This window comes from Plectropomus leopardus, chromosome 10 (genome assembly GCF_008729295.1).
Source record: "Plectropomus leopardus isolate mb chromosome 10, YSFRI_Pleo_2.0, whole genome shotgun sequence".
Taxonomy (NCBI): Eukaryota; Metazoa; Chordata; class Actinopteri; order Perciformes; family Serranidae; genus Plectropomus; species Plectropomus leopardus.
In genome coordinates this window covers 35,026,857-35,054,282 of record NC_056472.1, presented here as the reverse complement: position 1 = coordinate 35,054,282, position 27,426 = coordinate 35,026,857, and the positions used below count along the sequence as shown (strand labels likewise).

Sequence of the window (27,426 nt, the reverse complement as noted above, 5' to 3'; positions counted from 1 at the left end):
CTGTCCGTGTGTGTCTCCAGGAGATTTTCCCGCCTCGAATCTGAGAGCAAGGCCGAAGTCGGCGATGCAGGCGGTCAGATTCGACTTCAGCAGCACATTCTTACTCTTAAAGTCCCTGCAAAACACTTAGAGTGAGACCTCTCCCACACACACACCTGGAGGCTGTACCTGAGTGTGTGTGTGTGTGTGTGTGTACCTGTGTGCAATAGCAGGCTTGTGTCCGTCCTTGTGTCCAGGTATGTCCTCGTGCAGGTAGGCGAGACCTCGGGACATGGACTGAGCGATAAGACACAGCTCAGACCAGGAGAGGACGTTGGCCTTCAGGTAGTCTGTTAGAGAACCCTGACAACACGCAACATGACCTCACATGACCTCCATTCACCTCACATGACCTGACATGACCCCAGGTCACCTCACATGACCTCAATTCACCTCACATGACCTCAGGTCACCTCACATGACCTCAGGTCACATGACCTCGGGGCGTTTGCTTTGAACTGTAGATGAGGTGAGTTGAGGTGAAATAAGGTGAAGTCAAACATCAGTGTGATTATTATGGTCTGTGTTCACCTGTCAGCAGGCCACATGAGTGCTTCATGTGTGACTTCATGAGAACCATCATTAAATTATTCTTTGTTTATTCTTATTTATTCTGACATTGTTTCTACTAAATAAATGAATGTTTCTGATACACTCTGTTATTTCATATCCACTAAAGTGTATTATAATTGTATAATTAGTCTTAAAACGATTTAATTTCTTTTAATGTAAGTACTTTGGAAGTTAATTGGATTAGATTATTTACTGTTCATTTATTTTAACCCTTGATGAACACACAGTCGACCCTGTCCTCATTTCAATGGTTAGTTAATGTGTGTGTTTGTGTGTGTGTTGCAGTGCCCAGGCCGTCCTGCGGGGGGGAAGCACCTTCTCATGGTAGGCGGTGATGAGCCACAGCTCCAGCTCCGGGTGACTTCCTCTCTTTTCTCCTGCGATGAAGTGCAGCAGGTTCTCGTGTCTCATCCCGCTCAGACTGAAGATCTCATACTCGTTCTGCCACGACTGCTTGTGCTACACTCACACAAATGCACACAGGTTAGAGATCAAAGGTCACCACCCACATGACCGCCACAGCAGGCGGGTTTCCATCACAGATCTGCTCAAAACTTTATCGATACTCAACGTGGAGCTGACTGTGTTTCCACTGAGTGACGTCATGTGACTTCTCTGGTGATAACATCCCAGTAACCATGGCGATCAATGTTCAAACATCAGCAGCTTTATTTCTATCGCAGCCACCGCACTAGCCGTCATTATTTCCAATCCACGGTCACGTAGGCGTATTATGGAGCCATGACGGAAAGGCGAGCCCCTTATACGTGGGAGCAGACACGTATGAGGGATTTCTGGGAGATGTAGTCCACAATTTCACAGTCTGTGTGTGTGAGTGTGTCCACAGTATTTTTAGATCTGCTTTGAGGTCGCTCAGACAGTGACGGTGCGTTCGAGGTCGCTCAGACAGTGACGGTGCGTTCGAGGTCGCTCAGACAGTGACGGTGTGTTTGAGATCGCTCACCCCTAATTTACACCAGATCCGTGTCCATCACAGCAGACAGAGCAGAGCCAGATGACACTCTAGTCTGTGTTTGAATTTCCTCTGGCTCCGCTGCGTTGCGGATCAACTCTGTCTCAGGTCCAGCGGTCCGGAGGCTTGCAGATCAGATAGCAAGGCTCCTATTTTTGCCAGACGCCGGATCACTCAGCATAAATTCAGCCAAATTTAACACAGAGCAGACAGAACATCAGACAGCGATACAACATTAAAACATCCGGTTACTTTTCAGAATAAAACACTCGTGTTTACGTCTGATCGTATTTCACTTAACTACACCATCAAAATGTCAAAATGAGCGGATCCGGGCCTGTATTAAGGTCAGAGGTTTTCGGAGGTCACTCCCGGCAACACGGATGAAGAGAAGCTAATTTGGGAAGTGGAAAACCACAAAATTATTTATGACACCACACATCCTTTTACAAGGACAAGCATAGATGGAAAAAACCTTATTGGGAGTTATGGGAGGGAATCAACTTCACTATAATTGATCCACGGAGTGAATGGAGTTACTACTTCTTCTTCTGTACCGATATAATAAGCGTGATTCTGTAATTACCGCAAGAACTCTTCGGCCTCGCCACTGCAGCAGATCCGGCAGTGCCGGACTCAAAACGCAACAGGTGGGAATTGACGGATGATGTAGTACGAAGCAAAACCGCAGCAAAGCCGTAACGCAAAGCACACGCAAGTGGTAGAAATCCGGCGTCAGACAGCGACGGCGCGTTCGAGGTCGCTCACCTGGACGGGGAAGATCTTGACAGCCACGTGTTCACTGAGCAGCTGAGCCTTCCACACGCAGCCGAAGCGCCCCCTGGCTTTGACTTCCAGTAACTGCAGCGGCTTCTGACCCAGAACCGGAGCGCGGGGCATTGGACCAGGGTCCTGCAGAGACAGAGACACAATCTGAGGCACTGTCCACGATGTCCCCTGAAACTAAACATGCACAATCTGAGACACTGTCCACGGTGTCCCCTCTGAGACTAAACATGCACAATCTGAGACACTGTCCACGGTGTCCCCTGAAACTAAACATGCACAATCTGAGACACTGTCCACGGTGTCCCCTGAAACTAAACATGCACAATCTGAGACACTGTCCACGGTGTCCCCTCTGAGACTAAACATGCACAATCTGAGACACTGTCCACGGTGTCCCCTCTGAGACTAAACATGCACAATCTGAGACACTGTCCACGGTGTCCCCTGAAACTAAACATGCACAATCTGAGACACTGTCCACGGTGTCCCCTGAAACTAAACATGCACAATCTGAGACACTGTCCACGGTGTCCCCTGAAACTAAACATGCACAGTCTGAGACACTGTCCACAGTGTCCCCTCTGAGACTAAACATGCAGCAGCTGTAAGACAAAAAACTGTGAACACAGCAGGACAAATACAGCTGAGGACACATTTACACCAATCATGCACATCTACTGATCAATACATCCAAACATTACTGATCAATATATGTGTGTGTGTGTGTGTGTGTGTATATTTGTGTGTGTGTGTATATATATATATGTATGAGTGACTGCATGTGTGTGTGTGTATGTGTATATATGTATATGTGTGAGTGACTGTGACTGTGACTGTGTGTGTGTGTGTGTGTATATATGTATATGTGTGAGTGACTGTGACTGTGTGTGTGTGTGTGTGTGTGTGTGTGTGTGACTGTGTGTGTGTGTATGTGTGTGTGTATATGTGTATATGTGTGTGTGTCTGTAACTGTGTGTGTGTGTGTCTGTGTGTGTGTGTGTATGTGTGTGTGTATATATGTATATGTGTGAGTGACTGTGACTGTGTGTGTGTCTGTGTGTGTGTGTGTGTATATATGTATATGTGTGAGTGACTGTGACTGTGTGTGTGTGTCTGTGTGTGTGTATTTATGTATATGTGTGAGTGACTGTGACTGTGTGTGTGGGTCTGTGTGTGTATGTGTGTGTGTATATATGTGTATGTGTGAGTGACTGTGAGTGTGTGTGTGTGTGTGTGTGTGTGTGAGTGTGTGTGACTGTGTGTGTGTATATCTGTATATGTGTGAGTGACTGTGTGTGTGTGTGTGTGTGACTGTGTGGGTGTGTGTGTATGTGTGTGTGTGTATAAATGTATATGTGTGAGTGACTGTGTGTGTGTGTGTGTGAGAGACAATGGTGATGTAAACTGACAGATGTGATGAGGATGAACAGTTCTCACCTCGATCATGATGTGAAAGGCGTGCTGAGAGACAGAGAGAGACAAGACAGGTTCACCTGAGCTGATCCACCTCAGATGGTTCACCTGACCTAGTCCACCTGAGCCAGTTTTACCTGAGCGGATCCACCTGAGCCAGGGTACCTAAGCTGATACACCTGACCTGGTCCACCTGACCAGGACCACCTAAGCTGAGTCACCTGAGCCGGTTCACCTGAGCTGATCCACCTGAGCTGGTTCACCTGACCTGGTCCACCGGAGCCAGTTTACCTGAGCTGATCCAACTGACTTGGTCCACCTGAGCTGATCCACCTGAGCCCGTTTACCTGAGCTGATCCACCTGAGCTGATCCATGTAAGCCAGTCCACCTGAGCTCTTTTACCTGTTCTCACACCAGCTCTAAACAGAGTCCACAGAACCAGTTGGACAAAAGAGAGGCGACGTGATGTGGATCAAACGGCCATCTCAGAGCCAGTTTGTACACAGGATATGATGTGGACCACACCGCTGTCACAGAACTGGTTCCTATCTAGGATGTGACCTGGATCACACCGCTGTCACAGAACTGGTTCCTATCTAGGATGTGACCTGGATCACACCGCTGTCACAGAACTGGTTCCTATCTAGGATGTGACCTGGATCACACCACCGTAACAGAACTGGTTCATATCTAGGATGTGACGTGGATCACACCACCGTAACAGAACCTGTTCAAACGCAGGACCCAAAGTGGATCACACCAGTGTCACAGAACTGGTTCATATCTAGGATGTGACGTGGATCACACCGCTGTCACAGAACTGGTTCATATCTAGGATGTGACCTGGATCACACCACCGTAACAGAACTGGTTCATATCTAGGATGTGACGTGGATCACACCACCGTAACAGAACCTGTTCAAACGCAGGACCCAAAGTGGATCACACCAGTGTCACAGAACTGGTTCATATCTAGGATGTGACGTGGATCACACCGCTGTCACAGAACTGGTTCATATCTAGGATGTGATGTGGATCACACCACCGTAACAGAACTGGTTCATATCTAGGATGTGACGTGGATCACACCGCTGTCACAGAACTGGTTCATATCTAGGATGTGATGTGGATCACACCACCGTAACAGAACCTGTTCAAACGCAGGACCCAAAGTGGATCACACCGGTGTCAAAGAACAGGTTCATACGCAAGATGTCACATGGATCACACAAGTGTCACAGAACTGGTTAATGCGCAGGACGTGGATCACGTACAGGGTCCAGGTGATCCCATTCTGCCCAGTGAAGAGGAGATGTGGGCCTCACCTGTGTAGGCACCAGGACAGGTGGGTAGGCCAGTTTGTGGTGTCGGTACATCCAGAAGGAGAAGAGCATGATGGCAGTGACGGCCATGATGGGAACCAGCGAGTACATCAGAGTGGTCAGCAGCGTTGTCTTCACTGGTGTTGCTATGGCAACATGGACAAAAAGATGAAAGTCAATGTCTGACACGAAAGTTTTGATTTTAAAAGAAATGTGTGAGTTTTAAAGTTGTTACATAAAGACAAAAAGGTCATAAAACTTTGATGTTAACAAAACTTTAAAAAAATTTGAGAGAATGAGAATAATTATTGTTCAGCAGGAACAACGTCACATACTGTCAACACCAGGACATATGGACACATATGGACACACATGGACACGTGGACATGTGGATTTGTGGATAAGTGAGAAATTCAAAATAAGACACACACATCACGTAGTGGGTGCTGGATCCAAGACGAACAACTGTGAAAAGATAGAGAACGGCAAACCAGGAAGCTCCCATTAAAGGATTCGTGTAGGTAACACAAGGGACGCTTCAGCCAGTACGTCCTCCTCAGACACAGGAAGAGCACACTGGCTCAAAAAGGACATGTGGACATGTGGATACACACACATGGAAGGTGGACATGTGGAGACACACACACATGGACAGGGGGACATGTGGATACACACACGGACAGGTGGACATGTGGATACACACATGAACAGGTGGACAGGTGTGTTACCTGGTGTTGGCGGCAGGTTGCTGTCGGGGATGTAGAAGAACTTGTCGTTACACAAACTTCCTTCACAGCAGCAGAAGAAGACTTCAGGAGCATCCTTCTTCTCCACACACTCCATCCTGTCAGCAGCACCAGAAGAAGAGTTACAGAGACTGTCAGTCCTCCAGAGGAGAAGAAGAGGAGTTACGGAGACCGTCAGTCCTCCTGTACCGTCAGCACGTCGTCATGGTAACCACGTACCTGTCATAGCAGTTGACGTCGTCGAGCCAGCAGCCCTGTTTGACCACCTGAACGGCTCCAGAAACATTCTTCCAGGTGGCGAAGCAGTGAAGCCTCTTATCCTTCTCTCCTGAGCAGGTGACCACGCCGCTCAGGTTCCCCCGACTCCCCAAAGGCGATGAGGAGGAGGACGAGGAGGACGAGGAGGAAGGGCTGTAGTTGAAGTGGACGCACTTCTGAGTGTCTGAGCGTCCCATGATGGCACCTGACGAGGAGACAGGAGGAGACACTGAGGTCAGCTGATACCTGTGATCAATAACAACCTGTCAGATGACCGCTGTCATATTATTAAACATGTTATCGACACACAGCGCAGACGTGCTGATGAATCACGGCACGTGTCTCCGTGTTCTATCAGCTGCTGGATCAATATCAGTATTGATCTCATTGGTCCTGCTGCTGCCTTCACACTCTGAATGTCCCTAAGTGCTTTTACTTTAAAAATCCTCCAGGTGACAGCTGCCACCTGTTGAAAACTGGTCATGTGCACTTAAGGGGTCAATGAGGTGTTCGTGTGACGACTCTAGTCATCCTGCTGATAACACAGCTGCTCGCTGAAGAAATCAACACTGTGACACAAGCTAGTCACTTTAAATTACTTTATTGAAATAATAATAATAATATATTATATATTCATTCAAAATGATTTTATTGATTGTAAATGATTTTTTTGGTTCAAAATGATTTCATTGATTTAAATTGATTTTATCGGATTTAAAATGATTTTCATGATTTCAAAGGATTTTGTTGATTTTTTTGTTGAAAAATCTGTGTGGTTTTGTGTGTGTGTGTGTGTATTTGGACTGCTGATTGGACAAGTGAAGACATTGATTAATTAATCTATAATTCATCACTATTTTCTCACATTTTATGGACTGTCTCAAAGTAAAATAAAAACATCACCATGTTTTTGAAAGGCATGTTTTCTGTAAAAAATAAATTCAAAACAGCCATCCAAAGTTGTGTTCCTCTCTCTGAAAGCTAAAATAAAAAAACATTAGTCCCTCCCCAGGAAGTATTTGACATGCTCCCCCCGGCTCACCCTGCCTCCCTCGCATAAATAATGAACAGAATTTTCTTGAGTAGACGATCAATTTTTCAGTCCATAAAATGTGAGAAAATAGTGATGAATTATAGATTAATTAATCAATGTCTTCACTTGTCCAATCAGCAGTCCAAATACACACACACACACACAAAACCACACAGATTTTTCAACAAAAATCAACAAAATCCTTTGAAATCATGAAAATCATTTTAAATCGATAAAATCAATTTAAATCAATGAAATCATTTTGAACCAAAAAAATCATTTACAATCAATAAAATCATTTTGAATGAATATATAATATATTATTATTATTATTTCAATAAAGTAATTTAAAGTGACTAGCTTGTGTCACAGTGTTGATTTCTTCAGCGAGCAGCTGTGTTATCAGCAGGATGACTAGAGTCGTCACACGAACACCTCATTGACCCCTTAAGTGCACATGACCAGTTTTCAACAGGTGGCAGCTGTCACCTGGAGGATTTTTAAAGTAAAAGCACTTAGGGACATTCAGAGTGTGAAGGCAGCAGCAGGACCAATGAGATCAATACTGATATTGATCCAGCAGCTGATAGAACACGGAGACACGTGCCGTGATTCATCAGCACGTCTGCGCTGTGTGTCGATAACATGTTTAATAATATGACAGCGGTCATCTGACAGGTTGTTATTGATCACAGGTATCAGCTGACCTCAGTGTCTCCTCCTGTCTCCTCGTCAGGTGCCATCATGGGACGCTCAGACACTCAGAAGTGCGTCCACTTCAACTACAGCCCTTCCTTCCTCCTCGTCCTCCTCGTCCTCCTCCTCATCGCCTTTGGGGAGTCGGGGGAACCTGAGCGGCGTGGTCACCTGCTCAGGAGAGAAGGATAAGAGGCTTCACTGCTTCGCCACCTGGAAGAATGTTTCTGGAGCCGTTCAGGTGGTCAAACAGGGCTGCTGGCTCGACGACGTCAACTGCTATGACAGGTACGTGGTTACCATGACGACGTGCTGACGGTACAGGAGGACTGACGGTCTCCGTAACTCCTCTTCTTCTCCTCTGGAGGACTGACAGTCTCTGTAACTCTTCTTCTGGTGCTGCTGACAGGATGGAGTGTGTGGAGAAGAAGGATGCTCCTGAAGTCTTCTTCTGCTGCTGTGAAGGAAGTTTGTGTAACGACAAGTTCTTCTACATCCCCGACAGCAACCTGCCGCCAACACCAGGTAACACACCTGTCCACCTGTTCATGTGTGTATCCACATGTCCACCTGTCCGTGTGTGTATCCACATGTCCCCCTGTCCATGTGTGTGTGTCTCCACATGTCCACCTTCCATGTGTGTGTATCCACATGTCCACATGTCCTTTTTGAGCCAGTGTGCTCTTCCTGTGTCTGAGGAGGACGTACTGGCTGAAGCGTCCCTTGTGTTACCTACACGAATCCTTTAATGGGAGCTTCCTGGTTTGCCGTTCTCTATCTTTTCACAGTTGTTCGTCTTGGATCCAGCACCCACTACGTGATGTGTGTGTCTTATTTTGAATTTCTCACTTATCCACAAATCCACATGTCCACGTGTCCATGTGTGTCCATATGTGTCCATATGTCCTGGTGTTGACAGTATGTGACGTTGTTCCTGCTGAACAATAATTATTCTCATTCTCTCAAATTTTTTTAAAGTTTTGTTAACATCAAAGTTTTATGACCTTTTTGTCTTTATGTAACAACTTTAAAACTCACACATTTCTTTTAAAATCAAAACTTTCGTGTCAGACATTGACTTTCATCTTTTTGTCCATGTTGCCATAGCAACACCAGTGAAGACAACGCTGCTGACCACTCTGATGTACTCGCTGGTTCCCATCATGGCCGTCACTGCCATCATGCTCTTCTCCTTCTGGATGTACCGACACCACAAACTGGCCTACCCACCTGTCCTGGTGCCTACACAGGTGAGGCCCACATCTCCTCTTCACTGGGCAGAATGGGATCACCTGGACCCTGTACGTGATCCACGTCCTGCGCATTAACCAGTTCTGTGACACTTGTGTGATCCATGTGACATCTTGCGTATGAACCTGTTCTTTGACACCGGTGTGATCCACTTTGGGTCCTGCGTTTGAACAGGTTCTGTTACGGTGGTGTGATCCACATCACATCCTAGATATGAACCAGTTCTGTTCTGTGACAGCGGTGTGATCCACGTCACATCCTAGATATGAACCAGTTCTGTTACGGTGGTGTGATCCACATCACATCCTAGATATGAACCAGTTCTGTGACAGCGGTGTGATCCACGTCACATCCTAGATATGAACCAGTTCTGTGACACTGGTGTGATCCACTTGGGTCCTGCGTTTGAACAGGTTCTGTTACGGTGGTGTGATCCACATCACATCCTAGATATGAACCAGTTCTGTACAGCGGTGTGATCCACGTCACATCCTAGATATGAACCAGTTCTGTTACGGTGGTGTGATCCACATCACATCCTAGATATGAACCAGTTCTGTGACAGCGGTGTGATCCACGTCACATCCTAGATATGAACCAGTTCTGTGACACTGGTGTGATCCACTTTGGGTCCTGCGTTTGAACAGGTTCTGTTACGGTGGTGTGATCCAGGTCACATCCTAGAACCAGTTCTGTTACGGTGGTGTGATCCAGGAACCAGTTCTGTGACAGCGGTGTGATCCAGGTCACATCCTAGATAGGAACCAGTTCTGTGACAGCGGTGTGGTCCACATCATATCCTGTGTACAAACTGGCTCTGAGATGGCCGTTTGATCCACATCACGTCGCCTCTCTTTTGTCCAACTGGTTCTGTGGACTCTGTTTAGAGCTGGTGTGAGAACAGGTAAAAGAGCTCAGGTGGACTGGCTTACATGGATCAGCTCAAAGGTGGATCAGCTCAGGTAAACGGGCTCAGGTGGATCAGCTCAGGTGGACCAAGTCAGTTGGATCAGCTCAGGTAAACTGGCTCCGGTGGACCAGGTCAGGTGAACCAGCTCAGGTGGATCAGCTCAGGTGAACCGGCTCAGGTGACTCAGCTTAGGTGGTCCTGGTCAGGTGGACCAGGTCAGGTGTATCAGCTTAGGTACCCCGGCTCAGGTGGATCCGCTCAGGTAAAACTGGCTCAGGTGGACTAGGTCAGGTGAACCATCTGAGGTGGATCAGCTCAGGTGAACCTGTCTTGTCTCTCTCTGTCTCTCAGCACGCCTTTCACATCATGATCGAGGTGAGAACTGTTCATCCTCATCACATCTGTCAGTTTACATCACCATTGTCTCTCACACACACACACACACACACACACACACACAGTCACTCACACATATACATTTATACACACACACACATACACACACACCCACACAGTCACACACACACACACACACACAGTCACTCACTCACACATATACAGATATACACACACACAGTCACACACACACACACACACACACACACACACACACACACTCACAGTCACTCACACATACACATATATACACACACACATACACACACAGACCCACACACACAGTCACAGTCACTCACACATATACATAAATACACACACACAGACACACACACACAGTCACAGTCACTCACACATATACATATATACACACACACACACACAGACACACACACAGTCACAGTCACTCACACATATACATATATACACACACACATACACACACACACACAGACACACACACACACACAGTTACAGTCACTCACACATATACATATATACACACACATACACACACACACAGTCACACACACACACACACACACACACACACACAGTCACAGTCACTCACACATATACATATATACACACACACACACACACAGTCACAGTCACAGTCACTCACACATATACATATATACACATACACACACACACATGCAGTCACTCATACATATATATATATACACACACACACAAATATACACACACACACACACACACACATATATTGATCAGTAATGTTTGGATGTATTGATCAGTAGATGTGCATGATTGGTGTAAATGTGTCCTCAGCTGTATTTGTCCTGCTGTGTTCACAGTTTTTTGTCTTACAGCTGCTGCATGTTTAGTCTCAGAGGGGACACTGTGGACAGTGTCTCAGACTGTGCATGTTTAGTTTCAGGGGACACCGTGGACAGTGTCTCAGATTGTGCATGTTTAGTTTCAGGGGACACCGTGGACAGTGTCTCAGATTGTGCATGTTTAGTTTCAGGGGACACCGTGGACAGTGTCTCAGATTGTGCATGTTTAGTCTCAGAGGGGACACCGTGGACAGTGTCTCAGATTGTGCATGTTTAGTCTCAGAGGGGACACCGTGGACAGTGTCTCAGATTGTGCATGTTTAGTTTCAGGGGACACCGTGGACAGTGTCTCAGATTGTGCATGTTTAGTCTCAGAGGGGACACCGTGGACAGTGTCTCAGATTGTGCATGTTTAGTCTCAGAGGGGACACCGTGGACAGTGTCTCAGATTGTGCATGTTTAGTTTCAGGGGACATCGTGGACAGTGCCTCAGATTGTGTCTCTGTCTCTGCAGGACCCTGGTCCAATGCCCCGCGCTCCGGTTCTGGGTCAGAAGCCGCTGCAGTTACTGGAAGTCAAAGCCAGGGGGCGCTTCGGCTGCGTGTGGAAGGCTCAGCTGCTCAGTGAACACGTGGCTGTCAAGATCTTCCCCGTCCAGGTGAGCGACCTCGAACGCGCCGTCGCTGTCTGACGCCGGATTTCTACCACTTGCGTGTGCTTTGCGTTACGGCTTTGCTGCGGTTTTGCTTCGTACTACATCATCCGTCAATTCCCACCTGTTGCGTTTTGAGTCCGGCACTGCCGGATCTGCTGCAGTGGCGAGGCCGAAGAGTTCTTGCGGTAATTACAGAATCACGCTTATTATATCGGTACAGAAGAAGAAGTAGTAACTCCATTCACTCCGTGGATCAATTATAGTGAAGTTGATTCCCTCCCATAACTCCCAATAAGGTTTTTTCCATCTATGCTTGTCCTTGTAAAAGGATGTGTGGTGTCATAAATAATTTTGTGGTTTTCCACTTCCCAAATTAGCTTCTCTTCATCCGTGTTGCCGGGAGTGACCTCCGAAAACCTCTGACCTTAATACAGGCCCGGATCCGCTCATTTTGACATTTTGATGGTGTAGTTAAGTGAAATACGATCAGACGTAAACACGAGTGTTTTATTCTGAAAAGTAACCGGATGTTTTAATGTTGTATCGCTGTCTGATGTTCTGTCTGCTCTGTGTTAAATTTGGCTGAATTTATGCTGAGTGATCCGGCGTCTGGCAAAAATAGGAGCCTTGCTATCTGATCTGCAAGCCTCCGGACCGCTGGACCTGAGACAGAGTTGATCCGCAACGCAGCGGAGCCAGAGGAAATTCAAACACAGACTAGAGTGTCATCTGGCTCTGCTCTGTCTGCTGTGATGGACACGGATCTGGTGTAAATTAGGGGTGAGCGATCTCAAACACACCGTCACTGTCTGAGCGACCTCGAACGCACCGTCACTGTCTGAGCGACCTCGAACGCACCGTCACTGTCTGAGCGACCTCAAAGCAGATCTAAAAATACTGTGGACACACTCACACACACAGACTGTGAAATTGTGGACTACATCTCCCAGAAATCCCTCATACGTGTCTGCTCCCACGTATAAGGGGCTCGCCTTTCCGTCATGGCTCCATAATACGCCTACGTGACCGTGGATTGGAAATAATGACGGCTAGTGCGGTGGCTGCGATAGAAATAAAGCTGCTGATGTTTGAACATTGATCGCCATGGTTACTGGGATGTTATCACCAGAGAAGTCACATGACGTCACTCAGTGGAAACACAGTCAGCTCCACGTTGAGTATCGATAAAGTTTTGAGCAGATCTGTGATGGAAACCCGCCTGCTGTGGCGGTCATGTGGGTGGTGACCTTTGATCTCTAACCTGTGTGCATTTGTGTGAGTGTAGCACAAGCAGTCGTGGCAGAACGAGTATGAGATCTTCAGTCTGAGCGGGATGAGACACGAGAACCTGCTGCACTTCATCGCAGGAGAAAAGAGAGGAAGTCACCCGGAGCTGGAGCTGTGGCTCATCACCGCCTACCATGAGAAGGTGCTTCCCCCCCGCAGGACGGCCTGGGCACTGCAAACACACACACAAACACACACATTAACTAACCATTGAAATGAGGACAGGGTCGACTGTGTGTTCATCAAGGGTTAAAATAAATGAACAGTAAATAATCTAATCCAATTAACTTCCAAAGTACTTACATTAAAAGAAATTAAATCGTTTTAAGACTAATTATACAATTATAATACACTTTAGTGGATATGAAATAACAGAGTGTATCAGAAACATTCATTTTTATTTAGTAGAAACAATGTCAGAATAAATAAGAATAAACAAAGAATAATTTAATGATGGTTCTCATGAAGTCACACATGAAGCACTCATGTGGCCTGCTGACAGGTGAACACAGACCATAATAATCACACTGATGTTTGACTTCACCTTATTTCACCTCAACTCACCTCATCTACAGTTCAAAGCAAACGCCCCGAGGTCATGTGACCTGAGGTCATGTGAGGTGACCTGAGGTCATGTGAGGTGAATTGAGGTCATGTGAGGTGACCTGGGGTCATGTCAGGTCATGTGAGGTGAATGGAGGTCATGTGAGGTCATGTTGCGTGTTGTCAGGGTTCTCTAACAGACTACCTGAAGGCCAACGTCCTCTCCTGGTCTGAGCTGTGTCTTATCGCTCAGTCCATGTCCCGAGGTCTCGCCTACCTGCACGAGGACATACCTGGACACAAGGACGGACACAAGCCTGCTATTGCACACAGGTACACACACACACACACACACACTCAGGTACAGCCTCCAGGTGTGTGTGTGGGAGAGGTCTCACTCTAAGTGTTTTGCAGGGACTTTAAGAGTAAGAATGTGCTGCTGAAGTCGAATCTGACCGCCTGCATCGCCGACTTCGGCCTTGCTCTCAGATTCGAGGCGGGAAAATCTCCTGGAGACACACACGGACAGGTGAGTCCACCTAAGAGAGGACACCTGTCTCTGTCCTCTGTCAGTGTTCACAGACCTGCACACCACCTGACTCATCTTTTGTAGATCTCAGCTGGAAATCTCATCAAAACTCAGGTAACTCATGCCGTTCCATCCTCTGAAGTTATTGATCAGAACAATCAGAATGACTGATCATAAATCAATAAGGCTGAGAACAACACAGAGCTGTGTTAGGTGACAGCACCTGTTACAGGTGACAGCACCTGTGTCAAGGGACAGCTCCTGTGTCAGGTGACAGCTCCTGTGTCAGGTGACAGCTCCTGTGTCAGGTCAGGTGACAGCTCCTGTGTCAGGGTCAGGTGACAGCTGCCATGTCAGGTGACAGCGCCTGTGTCAGGTGACTGCACCTGTGTCAGGTGACAGTCGCTGTGTGAGGTGTGTAAGGGTCTAGGTGTAACCCAGGTGTGTTCCCATGTGTGACAGGTGGGGACCCGCAGGTACATGGCCCCGGAGGTCCTGGAGGGGGCCATAAACTTCCAGAGAGATGCCTTCCTGCGGATCGACATGTATGCTGTGGGTCTAGTCCTGTGGGAGCTCGCTTCACGCTGCAAAGCTGCTGACGGTAGGAACCATCAGCCCACCTGTTGCCATGGAGACCTCAGTGTCCCTGTCTCTGACTTTGTGACCCTCTCTGGTCCAGGTCCGGTGGACGAGTACATGCTGCCATTTTGAGGAGGAGGTGGGGCAGCATCCGTCCCTGGAGGACATGCAGGAGGTCGTCGTCCACAAGAAGCTGAGACCGACGCTCAGAGAGTGCTGGCAGAAACACCCTGTGAGCCTGACTACATTACCCAGAGTGCACCATGCTGACTGTTGTGTGTTTTCTGACCATGTTATCTTGTGTAGTTCTGACGGTGTTGTGTGTAGTGTGTGTTGTGATAGTGTGTTGTGTGTTCTGACAGTGTTGTGTAATGTGTAGTTCTGACAGTGTTGTGTAGTGAGTAGTTCTGATGGTGTTGTGTAGTGTGTAGTTCTGATGGTGTTGCGTGTGTTCTGACAGTGTTGTGTGTGTTGTGTAGTGTGTAGTTCTGATGGTGTTGCGTGTGTTCTGACAATGTTGTGTGTAGTTCTGACAGTGTTGTGTGTGTTGTGTAGTGTGTAGTTCTGACAGTGTTGTGTGTGTTGTGTAGTGTGTAGTTCTGACAGTGTTGTGTAGTGTGTAGTTCTGATGGTGTTGCGTGTGTTCTGACAGTGTTGTGTGTGTTGTGTGTGTTGTGTAGTGTGTAGTTCTGACAGTGTTGTGTGTGTTGTGTAGTTCTGACAGTGTTGTGTAGAGTGTAGTTCTGATGGTGTTGCGTGTGTTCTGACAATGTTGTGTGTAGTTCTGACAGTGTTGTGTGTGTTGTGTAGTGTGTAGTTCTGACAGTGTGTTGTGTGTGTTGTGTGTAGTTCTGACAGTGTTGTGTGTGTTGTGTAGTGTGTAGTTCTGATGGTGTTGTGTGTGTTCTGACAGTGTTATGTGTGTTGTGTAGTCTGTAGTTGTGACAGTGTTGTGTGTGTTGTGTAGTGTAGCTCTGACAGTGTCTCTGTTGTCCCGGCGTCCCTCAGGGTCTGGCTGTCCTCTGTGAGACCATTGAGGAGTGCTGGGATCACGAGGCGGAGGCTCGTCTGTCAGCCGGCTGTGTGGAGGAGCGCATCGTTCAGATGCAGCGCCAAACAAGCGTTACGGCGCCCGAGGAGATCGTTACAATTGTTACCATGGTAACCAACGTGGACTACCCACCTAAAGAGTCGAGCTATGATGAGGCCCAGGACCAATCAGGACGGAGCAGGGACTCCCTCAGCGAGCCGCTTCGTGCTCTGATGTCAGACAGTCAGGTGACCCGCCGGGCACTCAGGTGACGTCTGGCTGCAGGTGAGCCTGAGACTGATGAGGACAGAACGGAGGTAAGCGACACACTGACCTCCAGCCTCTGACACCAGTTCCTGTTTTGTACAACAAAATAAAAGACTTCCTCAGAGTTTTTTACGATGAAATGATGTTCGAGGATCAAAGTGTTTCGAGACAGGCTGTTTTTCTCTGAGTGACAGAAAACAACAAACAGCTGCTGAACGTCTCTGACCCTGCTCCACATCGACGCTCCCAGCATCGTCCTCAGTACTGTTATTGTTATTGTTATTATTATAATTATTGTTATTGTTATTATAGCTGCAGACTTTTTTACACTCAGAGTTTTGTCATCAGACGGATTTTCTGTTAGACATCTGATCATTGAAGACAAACCGGTGTTGACTGATGAAAACTGGAAACATTTTCTCATTAAATCTGTTCTCATCAGGTCATAGGTAACATTTAAAACCACATTCAGCATTTTTATTCCAAAGTCAAATCTGAACCTTAAAGTCAACAATAAATGAGCCCCAACACTTTCAATAAAAAGTCAAAACACTAATAAATAAATTAATTGAAGAAACTTCACTGCAGGAACTTGACAAGAATAACACAAACAGAACAACTACAGTCCACCTTAACAGTCCACATTAACGGTCCACCTTAACAATCTACATTAGCAGTCCACCTTAACAATCTACATTAGCAGTCCACCTTAACGGTTCACCTTAAGTCCACCTTAACAATCTACCTTAACAGTCCACCTTAACAATCTACCTTAACGGTTCACCTTAACGGTCCACAACATCTAAAACATTTGATAAACAATGAATAAACATTAAATAAACATAAGACAAATATTGAAAAAATGTTTGCTGCTGAAGCGAACTGCATCATCGATCTCTGCAGTTTGTCTTTGCTCCAATAAAAACACTAATCAATAAATGTGATCTATCTAAATCAGTATCACTGTAAACACAAGAGAACACCAACAAATGCTTATTGCTAACAGATGAGCCGATCAATAGACTGAGAGCAATAAAACCCTACAGATTATCAATCAATAAAGACGGTTCTTAATGTAACACCTGTTCAGGCTGACAGTGAAAATTCAGACCGTTTAATTTTGTAAGAATGATGACAGCGACGTGACAACAACGACAGCGTGACAACGACAACGGCATGACGACGACGACGATGTGACAACGACGATGGCGACCTGACAACGCCGACGGTGTGACAACGCCGACGGTGTGACAACGACGACGACATGACGTGATGGCGACGACAACGTGTAAATGACGACAATTACGTGACAGTGACAACGTTGTGACAACCACGTGACGACACAGAGGTGATGACGGTGATGACGATGATGACGATGGCGTGATGCTGCCAGTTTTTCATCTTTCTTCGTTCAGTCTGAAGACATCTTTACAAAGGATGTTGAAGAATTTCTTTGTTTTTTTTATTCATTGTTGTTGTTGTTATTGTTATTATGACTATTGTTGGTAACACATCTGAGCTCAGAATTGAATTTCAGAAGATCAAACGATTTCCATTTATTGATGTATTGTTTTGTATGAAACGGTCAATTTGAAATCGGACTGCAGTTTATTTGGATCAGATCGTTTTCACTCTCCGTTTTCTTTATTATACAACAACAGTAACAATAACAATAAAAACAAACAACAATAACGTGAAAATGAAATGAAAAATTTTTTATTACTGAAAGTTGGTCAAAACTGTGAAAATAAACATTTCCCCTTCAATGACATCAAAATAAAAGTCTGTTCATGTTTCGTAGTTTATTATTTTTATTGTTATATTCTTAACAACTCACTGAAAAATACCTGAATACGAGTCAGTAAAGGAAGCAGTTTGAATGACTGAATGTTTTGAATTATGGATGTTTGTGTTTATGTCCATGAAGTGAACGCGGCGGGCATTCACTGACACTCAGCTATTTATATCCTGAGTCTTTAACAGACTGACGGCTCAGTTAGTTCAATGTTCAGAAGAAACTTAAAAATGTGACTCCTTCCTCTGATTCATGCGCCTGCTGTCTGTGTATGTATGTATGTATGTATGTATGTGAGTGTGTATGTGTGTCTATGTATGTATGTATGTATGTATGTATGTGTATGTATGTATATGTATGTATGTATGTGAGTGTGTATGTGTGTCTATGTATGTATGTGAGTGTGTATGTGTGTCTATGTATGTATGTGAGTGTGTATGTGTGTCTGTGTATGTATGTATGTATGTATGTATGTATGTGTGTGTATGTGTGTCTGTGTATGTGTGTCTATGTATGTATGTATGTATGTGAGTGAGTGTGTATGTGTGTCTATATATTTATGTATGAATATGTATGTATGTGTATGTATGTATGTATGTATGTGAGTGTGTATGTGTGTCTATGTATGTATGTGAGTGAGTGTATGTATGTATGTATGTATGTGAGTATGTATGTGTGTCTATGTATGTATATGTATGTATGTATGTGAGTGTGTATGTGTGTCTGTGTATGTATGTATGTATGTGAGTGTGTATGTGTGTCTATGTATGTATGTATGTATGTGAGTGTGTGTATGTATGTATGTATGTATATGTATGTATGTATGTATGTATGTATGTATGTGAGTGTGTATGTATGTATGTATGTGAGTGTGTATGTATGTATGTATATGTACATGTATGTATGTATGTATGTATGTATGTATGTGAGTGTGTGTGTGTCTATGTATGTATGTATATGTATGTATGTGAGTGTGTATGTATGTGTGTCTATGTATGTATGTATATGTATGTATGTATGTGTGTCTATGTATGTGAGTGTGTATGTATGTATATATGTATGTATGTGTGTCTATGTATGTATGTATGTGTGTGTATGTATGCATGTGACTGTGTATATATGTATGTGTGTGTGTGTGTGTGTGTGTGTGTGTGTGTATGTATTGGAGGGTGCTGCTGCTGCTCTCCTCGGTGTGTATCTAGTGTTCTCTGTGTTCTGAAGGATCCAGCAGAGGAACGTTGGCGACTCAGGTGAAAGAAGCTGCTGATGGTGTGAGAATTGGTCTAATGTTCTGGTCTGCTTCTTTTTACCCTGTTAAAGGTTCTGTTTTTCTTCTCCTGTGTGAGGGTCCGAGGTCAGAGAGATGGTGTCTGCTGTGCAGCTCTCTGAGGAAGACTGATCCGTGAGACGAGCTCCATGAATCAAATTGAGTGATGTCTGATTCTGAAGTACGTTCTCCTGACTGATGTTCCTCAACTGTCGCTCACTCTCAGCTTCCTGTTCCCTCTCAGCTGGAGAACACCTCATTTATTCTGCAGTGTTCCTCTTCAGCCCGGCTGTGTGTGTGTGTGTGTGTGTGTGTGTGTGTGTGTGTGTGTGTGTGTGTGTGTGTGTGTGTGTGTGTGTGTGTTTGTGTGTGTTTGTGTGTGTGTAGGTGCTTGTGTGTGCGTGTGCACTAATGTTCCATCAGTCTCCCATGTTCCCTCTGTGTTCTATTACTGTTCGATCACAATGTTTTAGTAATGTTCCCTCTGTGTTCTATTAAGTTCTATTAATGTTCCATCACATTTTTTAGTAATGTTCCCTCTGTGTTCTATTAAGTTCTATTAATTTTCCATCACACTTTTTTAGTAATGTTCCCTCTGTGTTCTATTAGAGTTCTATTTATGTTCCATCACATTTTTTTAGTAATGTTCCCTCTGTGTTCTATTAGAGTTATATTACTGTTCCATCACATTTTTTTTAGTAATGTTCCCTCTGTGTTCTATAAGAGTTCTATTTATGTTCCATCACATTTTTTTTAGTAATGTTCCCTCTGTGTTCTATAAGAGTTCTATTAATGTTCCATCACATTTTTTTTTTAGTAATGTTCCCTCTGTGTTCTATAAGAGTTCTATTAATGTTCCATCACTTTTTTTAGTAATGTTCCCTCTGTGTTCTATAAGAGTTCTATTAATGTTCCATCACATTTTTTTTAGTAATGTTCCCTCTGTGTTCTATAAGAGTTCTATTAATGTTCCATCACATTTTTTAGTAATGTTCCCTCTGTGTTCTATTAGAGTTCTATTAATGTTCCATCACATTTTTTTTAGTATTGTTCCCTGTGTTCTATAAGAGTTCTATTAATGTTCCATCACATTTTTTTTAGTAATGTTCCCTCTGTGTTCTATAAGAGTTCTATTAATGTTCCATCACACTTTTTTTTAGTAATGTTCCCTCTGTGTTCTATAAGAGTTCTATTAATGTTCCATCACATTTTTTTTAGTAATGTTCCCTCTGTGTTCTATAAGAGTTCTATTAATGTTCCATCACTTTTTTTTTTAGTAATGTTCCCTCTGTGTTCTATAAGAGTTCTATTAATGTTCCATCACATTTTTTTTAGTAATGTTCCCTCTGTGTTCTATAAGAGTTCTATTAATGTTCCATCACATTTTTTTTTAGTAATGTTCCCTCTGTGTTCTATAAGAGTTCTATTAATGTTCCATCACATTTTTTAGTAATGTTCCCTCTGTGTTCTATTAAGTTCTATTAATGTTCCATCACATTTTTTTTAGTAATGTTCCCTCTGTGTTCTATTAAGTTCTATTAATTTTCCATCACATTTTTTTTAGTAATGTTCCCTCTGTGTTCTATTAAGTTCTATTAATGTTCCATCACATTTTTTTTAGTAATGTTCCCTCTGTGTTCTATTAAGTTCTATTAATGTTCCATCACATTTTTTTTTAGTAATGTTCCCTCTGTGTTCTATTAAGTTCTATTAATTTTCCATCACACTTTTTTAGTAATGTTCCCTCTGTGTTCTATTAAGTTCTATTAATTTTCCATCACACTTTTTTAGTAATGTTCCCTCTGTGTTCTATTAAGTTCTATTAATGTTCCATCACGGTGTTCTTTATTAACGTTTTCGTCAGTGTTACACCAAAGTTCTATGAATGTTTGTTTGAAGTTCTATCCGAGTTCTAGAACGCGTGTGTTTGAAACAACTTTATTGGAACATTGTCACAATGTTGCCTTGTGGAGCTGCGCGCACACTGTCATGTCTCGCGTGTGTTTGTGTGAGCGGTGCCGCGGTGGCTGCTGGGATTCCTCCGCCACCGGTGTGGACATGTCCGCCATGTTGTCCACGGTACGGGGTCCCGAAGAGCCGGTCCCCGCGTCCCGTTAGACCCGCACCCTAGAAACCGGAGCGGCGGACACCGGGGAGCCGCCGGGGCGCTGGCGGGCGCGTGGGGAGCTGAGTGACGTCAGTATCGGTGCGGGTTTGTGGCGGGATTCCCAAACAATGAGCAAACTCTCCTTCCGGGCGCGAGCGGTGGACGCCGCCAAACCGCTACCGGTGTACCGGAACACGGATGTCCCGGACTTGGCGGACTGCGCGTGCATCAGCCGCGGCGTCCCACCGCTGCCAACCGGCATGGAGACCGAGGAGGAGCGGGTAGGAGCTTCGCACCGGCAGCTTTTATGGTTACCGGCAGCCCGCCGCGTGCCGGCATTCAGGACGTCTTTACGTACCGTGCGCCGTGCACGAGGACGTACTCTATGGCAAGCCGAAAGTGCCAAACATCGTCACTTTGCAAACGCGTTCTGTCCAAAAAACAGCGCAAAAAGCGGCGTCCTAGCGTCCAGAACGCCGGTTTTAACGTCGCGAAAATCCGTAAAAAATAATCTGATTTGTAAGGCGTTATTTTTTCATGTAGCCAGTCACTCAAAAGTAAAACCAGACCAAATCAATGTGTCCATGAAAGCAGCGAGCAGTGCATCAGCTGTAGATCGCTGTTGTCTAATGAATTGTACAGTAGGTTATTGGAAATATACTGATTCATTTGGTGTAAATACACCAGAGAGAGTAAAGAACGTATGTTAACGGAAAACAGCGTGCATATCCGATAATAAAAGGTAAATGAAACATGCTTCGAACAAAGCTGGGAACATCAGCATTGTATCATTTAAATCCAGATAAACCTCCTCTCTGTGGAGAAAGTGAAAGCATACGCGCGAAAAGCGGCGTTTATTAGTTCAATGGCGTTAAAACTAGCGTTCTGGACACTAGGACGCCGCTTTTTGCGCTTTTTTTCTGGACAGAACGCGTTTGCAGTGCAGTGCGGTTGCAAGTGACGATATTTGGCACTTTCGGCTTGCCATAGTACAGGGTGCACTGTGTGCGTAGCGCCGATCAGCAGCGAGGGCCTTTTGGGGCCATGACGTTTAACTTGTCACGGAGTTGTCATGGCAACGAACGATGCAAAATGTGTTGCGGTTTCAGAGCTAATCAATACTAAGAGCTGATCAATAATAAGAGCTAATCAATATATATAGGGTTAGGGTTAGGGTATAATAAGAGCTCCAATACCTTCAGTCTGCTACAGTTTATTGTAATAATTGATTATAAATTATTATTCTTGATAACTTTTGTTGTTGATCTCTGAAGGAAAAGAAAATGTTTTTGTTTTACTCAAAAATATTTGTTTTTTTTTCTTTCAAAAGTTTTGGTGATTTTTAAAAAACTTTGATTATATATATGTGTGTGTATATATGTGTGTTTGTGTATATATATATGTGTTTGTGTGTATACGTGTGTGTGTATATATATGTGTGTATATAAGTGCGTGTGTATATATATGTGTGTGTGTGTGTATATGTATGTGTGTGTGTGTATGTGTGTATATGTGTATATATGTGTGTGTGTGTATATGTATGTGTGTGTGTATATGTGTGTGTGTGTGTATATGTATGTGTGTGAGCTATATATACATATATACATACATACGTATGTATGTATATATATGTGTGTGTGTGTATATGTATGTGTCTGTGTGTGTGTGTGTGTGTGTGTGTGTGTAGTCTACATATATCAGTGAGGGTCAGAGGTCGTCAGCAGTTTTGAATCTGCCAGCAGAGTTGGACAGTTAGGAGTTCAGTGGTCCCAGAGGCAGAGGGACAAGATGTTCATTGGATGTCCAACAGTGTCTCTGTGTCTCAGGAGCACCACCTGCAGAGGGCCATGTCCGCTCAGCAGGTCTTCAGGGACAAGAAGGACAACATGGTGATCCCTGTCCCTGAGGCCGAAACTCACACAGCCTACTACGACCGTCTCTACAGAGGACATGTCAAAGTCCCTAAACAGCTGATCCACATCCAGCGTGAGTCCTCCGAGTCCCTGCCGAGTTACTGCAGAGTCACTTCAGTCAGAATCAGGACAGAGTCCCAGGTGCGCAGGTCCTTCAGGTCCCTCAGTTTTCAGTGAATGTGTTTCTGTTTGTGGTTCTGCAGCTCTGAGTCTGGACCTGGACCAGCCGGACTACGACCTGGACTCAGAGGACGAGTCGCTGCTCAACAGACTCAACAGGAAGACGGACATCAAACCCCTGCGGTTCGAGATCATGATGGACAGACTGGAGAAGGCCAGCACACACCAGGTCTGTCCTCAGCTGGTCTCTGTGTGTCTCTGTCCTCAGCTGGTCTCTGTCCTCAGCTTGTCTCTGTGTCTCTGTCCTCGGCTGGTCTCTTTGTCTCTGTCCTCAGCTGATCTCTGTGTCTCTTTCCTCAGCTGGTTTCTGTGGCCTTGTCCTCAGCTGGTCTCGGTCCTCAGCTGGTCTCTGTGTGTCTCTGTCCTCAGCTGGTCTCTGTGTGTGTCTTTGTCCGCAGCTGGTCTCTGTATCTCTGTCCTCAGCTGGTCTCTGTGAGTCTCTGTCTTCAGCTGGTCACTTTGTCTCTGTCCTCAAATGGTCTCTGTCCTCAGCTTGTCTTCATGGCTCTGTCCTCAGCTGTTTTCTGTCCTCGGCTTGTCTCTGTGGATTTCGTCCTCAGCTGGTCTCGGTCCGAAGCTGGTCTCTGTGTGTCTCTGTCCTCAGCTGGTCTCTGTCCTAAACTTGTCTCTGTATCTTTGTCCTCAGCTTGTCTCCATGTCTCTCCCTTCAGCTGGTCTCTCTCCTCAGCGGTTCTCTGTGTCTCTGTTGTCAGCTGATCTCTGTGTGTGTCTGTCCTCAGGTTGCCTCTGTGTCTCTGTCCTCTGCTGGTCTCTGTGTGTCTCTGTCCTCAGCTGGTTTCTGTGTCTCTGTCCTCAGCTGGTCTCTGTCCTCAGCTTGTGTCTGTGGCTCGGTCCTCAGCTGGTCTCTGTCCTCAGCTTGTGTCTGTGGCTCTGTCCTCAGCTGGTCTCTGTGTTTCTGTCTTTTGCTGGTCTCTGTCCTTAGCTGGTCTCTGTATTTCTGTCCTTAGCTGGTCTCTGTGTCGGAGGCGAAGCGACTGCTAGATGAGGACGATGTCCTGCTTAAGACAGTGTATGATTACTGGCTGAGGAAGAGGAGGACATGTCTCAGTCCGTCCCTGACTCCTGGGGTCAAACAGGAGAGACGAGATGGGTCCAATAACAGCGATGCCTACGTGGCCTTCAGACGGAGGACGGAGAAGATGCAGACCAGGAAGGTCAGTCCTCCACTGTCGTCCTCGCTGTCCACCATCCTCTTCGCTGTCATCTGGATCCGTAAAGGGTTAAAATAAATAAACAGTGTCAGAAAACTGAAGGACAGCAACGTCTCCACATGTCTTATTTTGTCCATGTAATCATATTTTACTTAAAGACATGTTTCCACATGTCAAGTTTTGTCCATGTCGTCATGTTTACTAAAAGACACGTTAAGTTTTGTCCTTTTGAGACAAAAAGGGTTAAAAGACAAAGTGTTGGATAAAGACGACATGTCGTTCCTGAAGACGTTCTCTGATGTCTTTCAGAACCGAAAAAGTGACGAGGTGTCCTACGAGAAAATGCTGCGACTGAGGAGAGACTTCAGCCGGAGCGTCTCCATCGTGCAGATGATCAGGAGGAGAGAGGAGGCCAAGAGGGAGCTGCTGCTCCTCACGCTGGAGGAGGTGCAGAGGAGGTGAGTTACCGTGTACTCCAAAAACACAACGAATCCTGGAGGAGGTGCAGAGGAGGTGAGTTACCGTGTACTCGAAAAACGTAACGAATCCTGGAGGAGGTGCAGAGGAGGTGAGTTACCGTGTACTCCAAAAACACAACGAATCCTGGAGGAGGTGCAGAGGAGGTGAGTTACCGTGTACTCGAAAAACGTAACGAATCCTGGAGGAGGTGCAGAGGAGGTGAGTTTATATAGTTCTTGTGGAAATCAGTGAATTGGTCCTTTAACTGATAAGAACTGAATGTGTTTTAAGGTGTTTTAATGTGTGTTAAGGTGTTTTAATGTGTGTTAAGGTGTTTTAATGTGTGTTAAGGTGTTTTAATGTGTGTTAAGGTGTTTTAATGTGTTTTAAGGTGTTTTAATGTGTGTTTTAAGGTGTTTTAAGGTGTTTTAATGTGTTTTAAGGTGTTTTAATGTGTGTTTAGGTGTTTTAAGGTGTTTTAAGGTGTTTTAAGGTGTTTTAATGTGTTTCAGGTATCAGTTGGAGGATTTCGGTGGAGAAACTTTCAGAGAAGTTTGTCTCCCTGTGATGGAGAAACATGGTTACTGCAGCCTCTTCACTCTGAGTAACAACACCAAGGTATACCTGTCTGTCCTCCTGTCCCTCTGTCTCTGTCTGTATGTCTGTCTGTCTATGAGTCTCAGTTTGAGGACAGTTTCTGTCTCCTCTTCAGTCTCAGTGTGAGGACCGTTTCTGTCTCTGTCTCAGGTAAAGAAGAAGCAGCTCTTGGTCAGAGATGAGCTTCCCTTCAACCTGCTCAGACCAAAGAAGAAGAACGTGAGAGGGGACAGACTGTGTCTTCTACAGAGATGTCCCGGTCGACCCCCTGGTCCCTTCATCGTCAACCGCGCAGACATTAAACAGTACGACTTCCACAGCTCTGGAGATGAGGACAGTCCGCCGCCGCTGGTCAGGATCTCGTCTTTCCACTGACACGGACTCATGAAATACTACGTCATACATTACTTTTCATAATGTTGACATCATAGATCACTTTGTATAATATCAACATTTATTACTTTTCATAATGAAAACATCACATATTACATTTCACAACATAAACATATATAACTTTTTACAATATAAACATCAAATATTACTTTTTATGACATAATCTAAATGTCTTCACGTGTCCTCAGTATCCTCCGTCTTCACCGGGTGAAGAAAATAATCCTGATGGAGTTTTTGTCTTCAGGAGAACAGCTGGATGTCAATATCTCTCTGTGAGTGTCTCTTCTTCATACTTAACACAAATACTACTACTTCAAATACTCCTGCAGTTATAATTACTGCTACTATAACTATTACTACTATAATTGTTACCACTAATACTTCGGCAACAACTATTAATACTACTATTATTAATATTACTGCTATAAATTTTACTACTAATACTTCGGCAACAATTATTAATACTACTACTCTAGCTATTACTACTATAACTGTTACTACTAATACTACTGCAACAACTATGAATACTACTACAACTGTTGCTATTAAATTAGAGCTGGACCAATATGGGAGTTTTGAGACCGATACCAAATTTGTTGTGGAAAAATTCACGGATTACCGATATGGCGACCGACATCGTGAATTTTTGAGCTGGGATGAAAATTGATCATTTCTGTGTGGATTGTGCTCTGATTTTGTATTTGTATTTTGTATTCAGAAGGTTACTTTCTTAAACAAACAACTTTTATTTAACAATTTACTAGTTAACATACACAAACAAAAATAAAGTATGGCTAAAAATAAAATAAACATCAGTACTGTATGGTCTTTGCTGACTATTTATTTAAATAAATGTAATCTTTATTAATATTATGCTGTTAATGTATCATTAACGGTCAAAAACATTAACAGTCGCTCTCGCTGCTGCCAAGGATTAACTCACTTATTTATAATTACATTTATTAATATTAACTCATTTATTATTACATTTATTAGTATTAACTCATTTATTATTACATTTATTAGAATTAACTCATTTATTATTACATTTATTAGGATTAACTCATTTATTCATTCAGCTAGTGTTTGTTTCTTTGTTTGTGCAGCCTTGTACGGAGCCGGCCCGTGGACCTGATTCTCCAGACCACCGTCACTCTCTGACTGAACTCCTTCCTCATTGGACGAGACTGAGCCGGCGCCGCAGGGGGCGGGGCGGCAGGTAACAGGAACTCACCTGAACACAATGTTTCATGTTCCTGACTGAAGTTGAAGTTGAAGTCTCCGTCTCTCTGGGACCAGGATCGTCCTGGACCGAGCCTCCTCCTGTCTTGATCCACTGCTGAGGCAGCTGGACTCTCTAACCAGGACCAGTACCTGCCTCCTCAGTGACCCCCCAAGAACCACGGCCCACTCCCTGACTGAAGTTCTGAACAACATCCAGAACCTGAGG

The 27,426-nt window shown here is 44.7% G+C and overlaps 2 protein-coding genes and 1 pseudogene across 3 annotated transcripts in view; 2 read left to right on the top strand and 1 right to left on the bottom strand.

The window, feature by feature from the left end:
- The window catches only part of LOC121948851 (activin receptor type-2A-like), a 9,144-nt gene extending 2,766 nt beyond the window's left edge, over window positions 1–6,378 (bottom strand). The window contains exons 1-8 of one of the 2 annotated variants that reach the window (XM_042494356.1): window positions 6,076–6,378; window positions 5,839–5,954; window positions 5,114–5,256; window positions 3,812–3,835; window positions 2,354–2,497; window positions 928–1,071; window positions 197–342; window positions 1–115 (exon numbers count right to left, since the gene is read on the bottom strand). In XM_042494356.1, coding sequence (XP_042350290.1) covers window positions 1–115; window positions 197–342; window positions 928–1,071; window positions 2,354–2,497; window positions 3,812–3,835; window positions 5,114–5,256; window positions 5,839–5,954; window positions 6,076–6,311 — 1,068 coding nt within the window. In that variant the 5' untranslated portion in view covers window positions 6,312–6,378. The remainder of the gene's footprint in view (window positions 116–196; window positions 343–927; window positions 1,072–2,353; window positions 2,498–3,811; window positions 3,836–5,113; window positions 5,257–5,838; window positions 5,955–6,075) is intronic. The other variant, XM_042494357.1, reaches the window with a different exon arrangement.
- On the top strand, window positions 6,313–21,350 carry LOC121948674 (annotated as a pseudogene).
- LOC121948673 (enhancer of polycomb homolog 2-like) overlaps window positions 21,179–27,426 on the top strand; it is an 8,245-nt gene continuing 1,997 nt past the window's right edge. Inside the window, exons 1-10 of the mRNA XM_042494072.1 lie at window positions 21,179–21,543; window positions 23,089–23,248; window positions 23,379–23,524; window positions 24,324–24,530; window positions 24,837–24,985; window positions 25,499–25,604; window positions 25,734–25,934; window positions 26,165–26,248; window positions 27,083–27,195; window positions 27,276–27,424. Of these exons, the coding sequence (XP_042350006.1) occupies window positions 21,391–21,543; window positions 23,089–23,248; window positions 23,379–23,524; window positions 24,324–24,530; window positions 24,837–24,985; window positions 25,499–25,604; window positions 25,734–25,934; window positions 26,165–26,248; window positions 27,083–27,195; window positions 27,276–27,424 (1,468 nt within the window). The 5' untranslated portion in view covers window positions 21,179–21,390. The remainder of the gene's footprint in view (window positions 21,544–23,088; window positions 23,249–23,378; window positions 23,525–24,323; window positions 24,531–24,836; window positions 24,986–25,498; window positions 25,605–25,733; window positions 25,935–26,164; window positions 26,249–27,082; window positions 27,196–27,275; window positions 27,425–27,426) is intronic.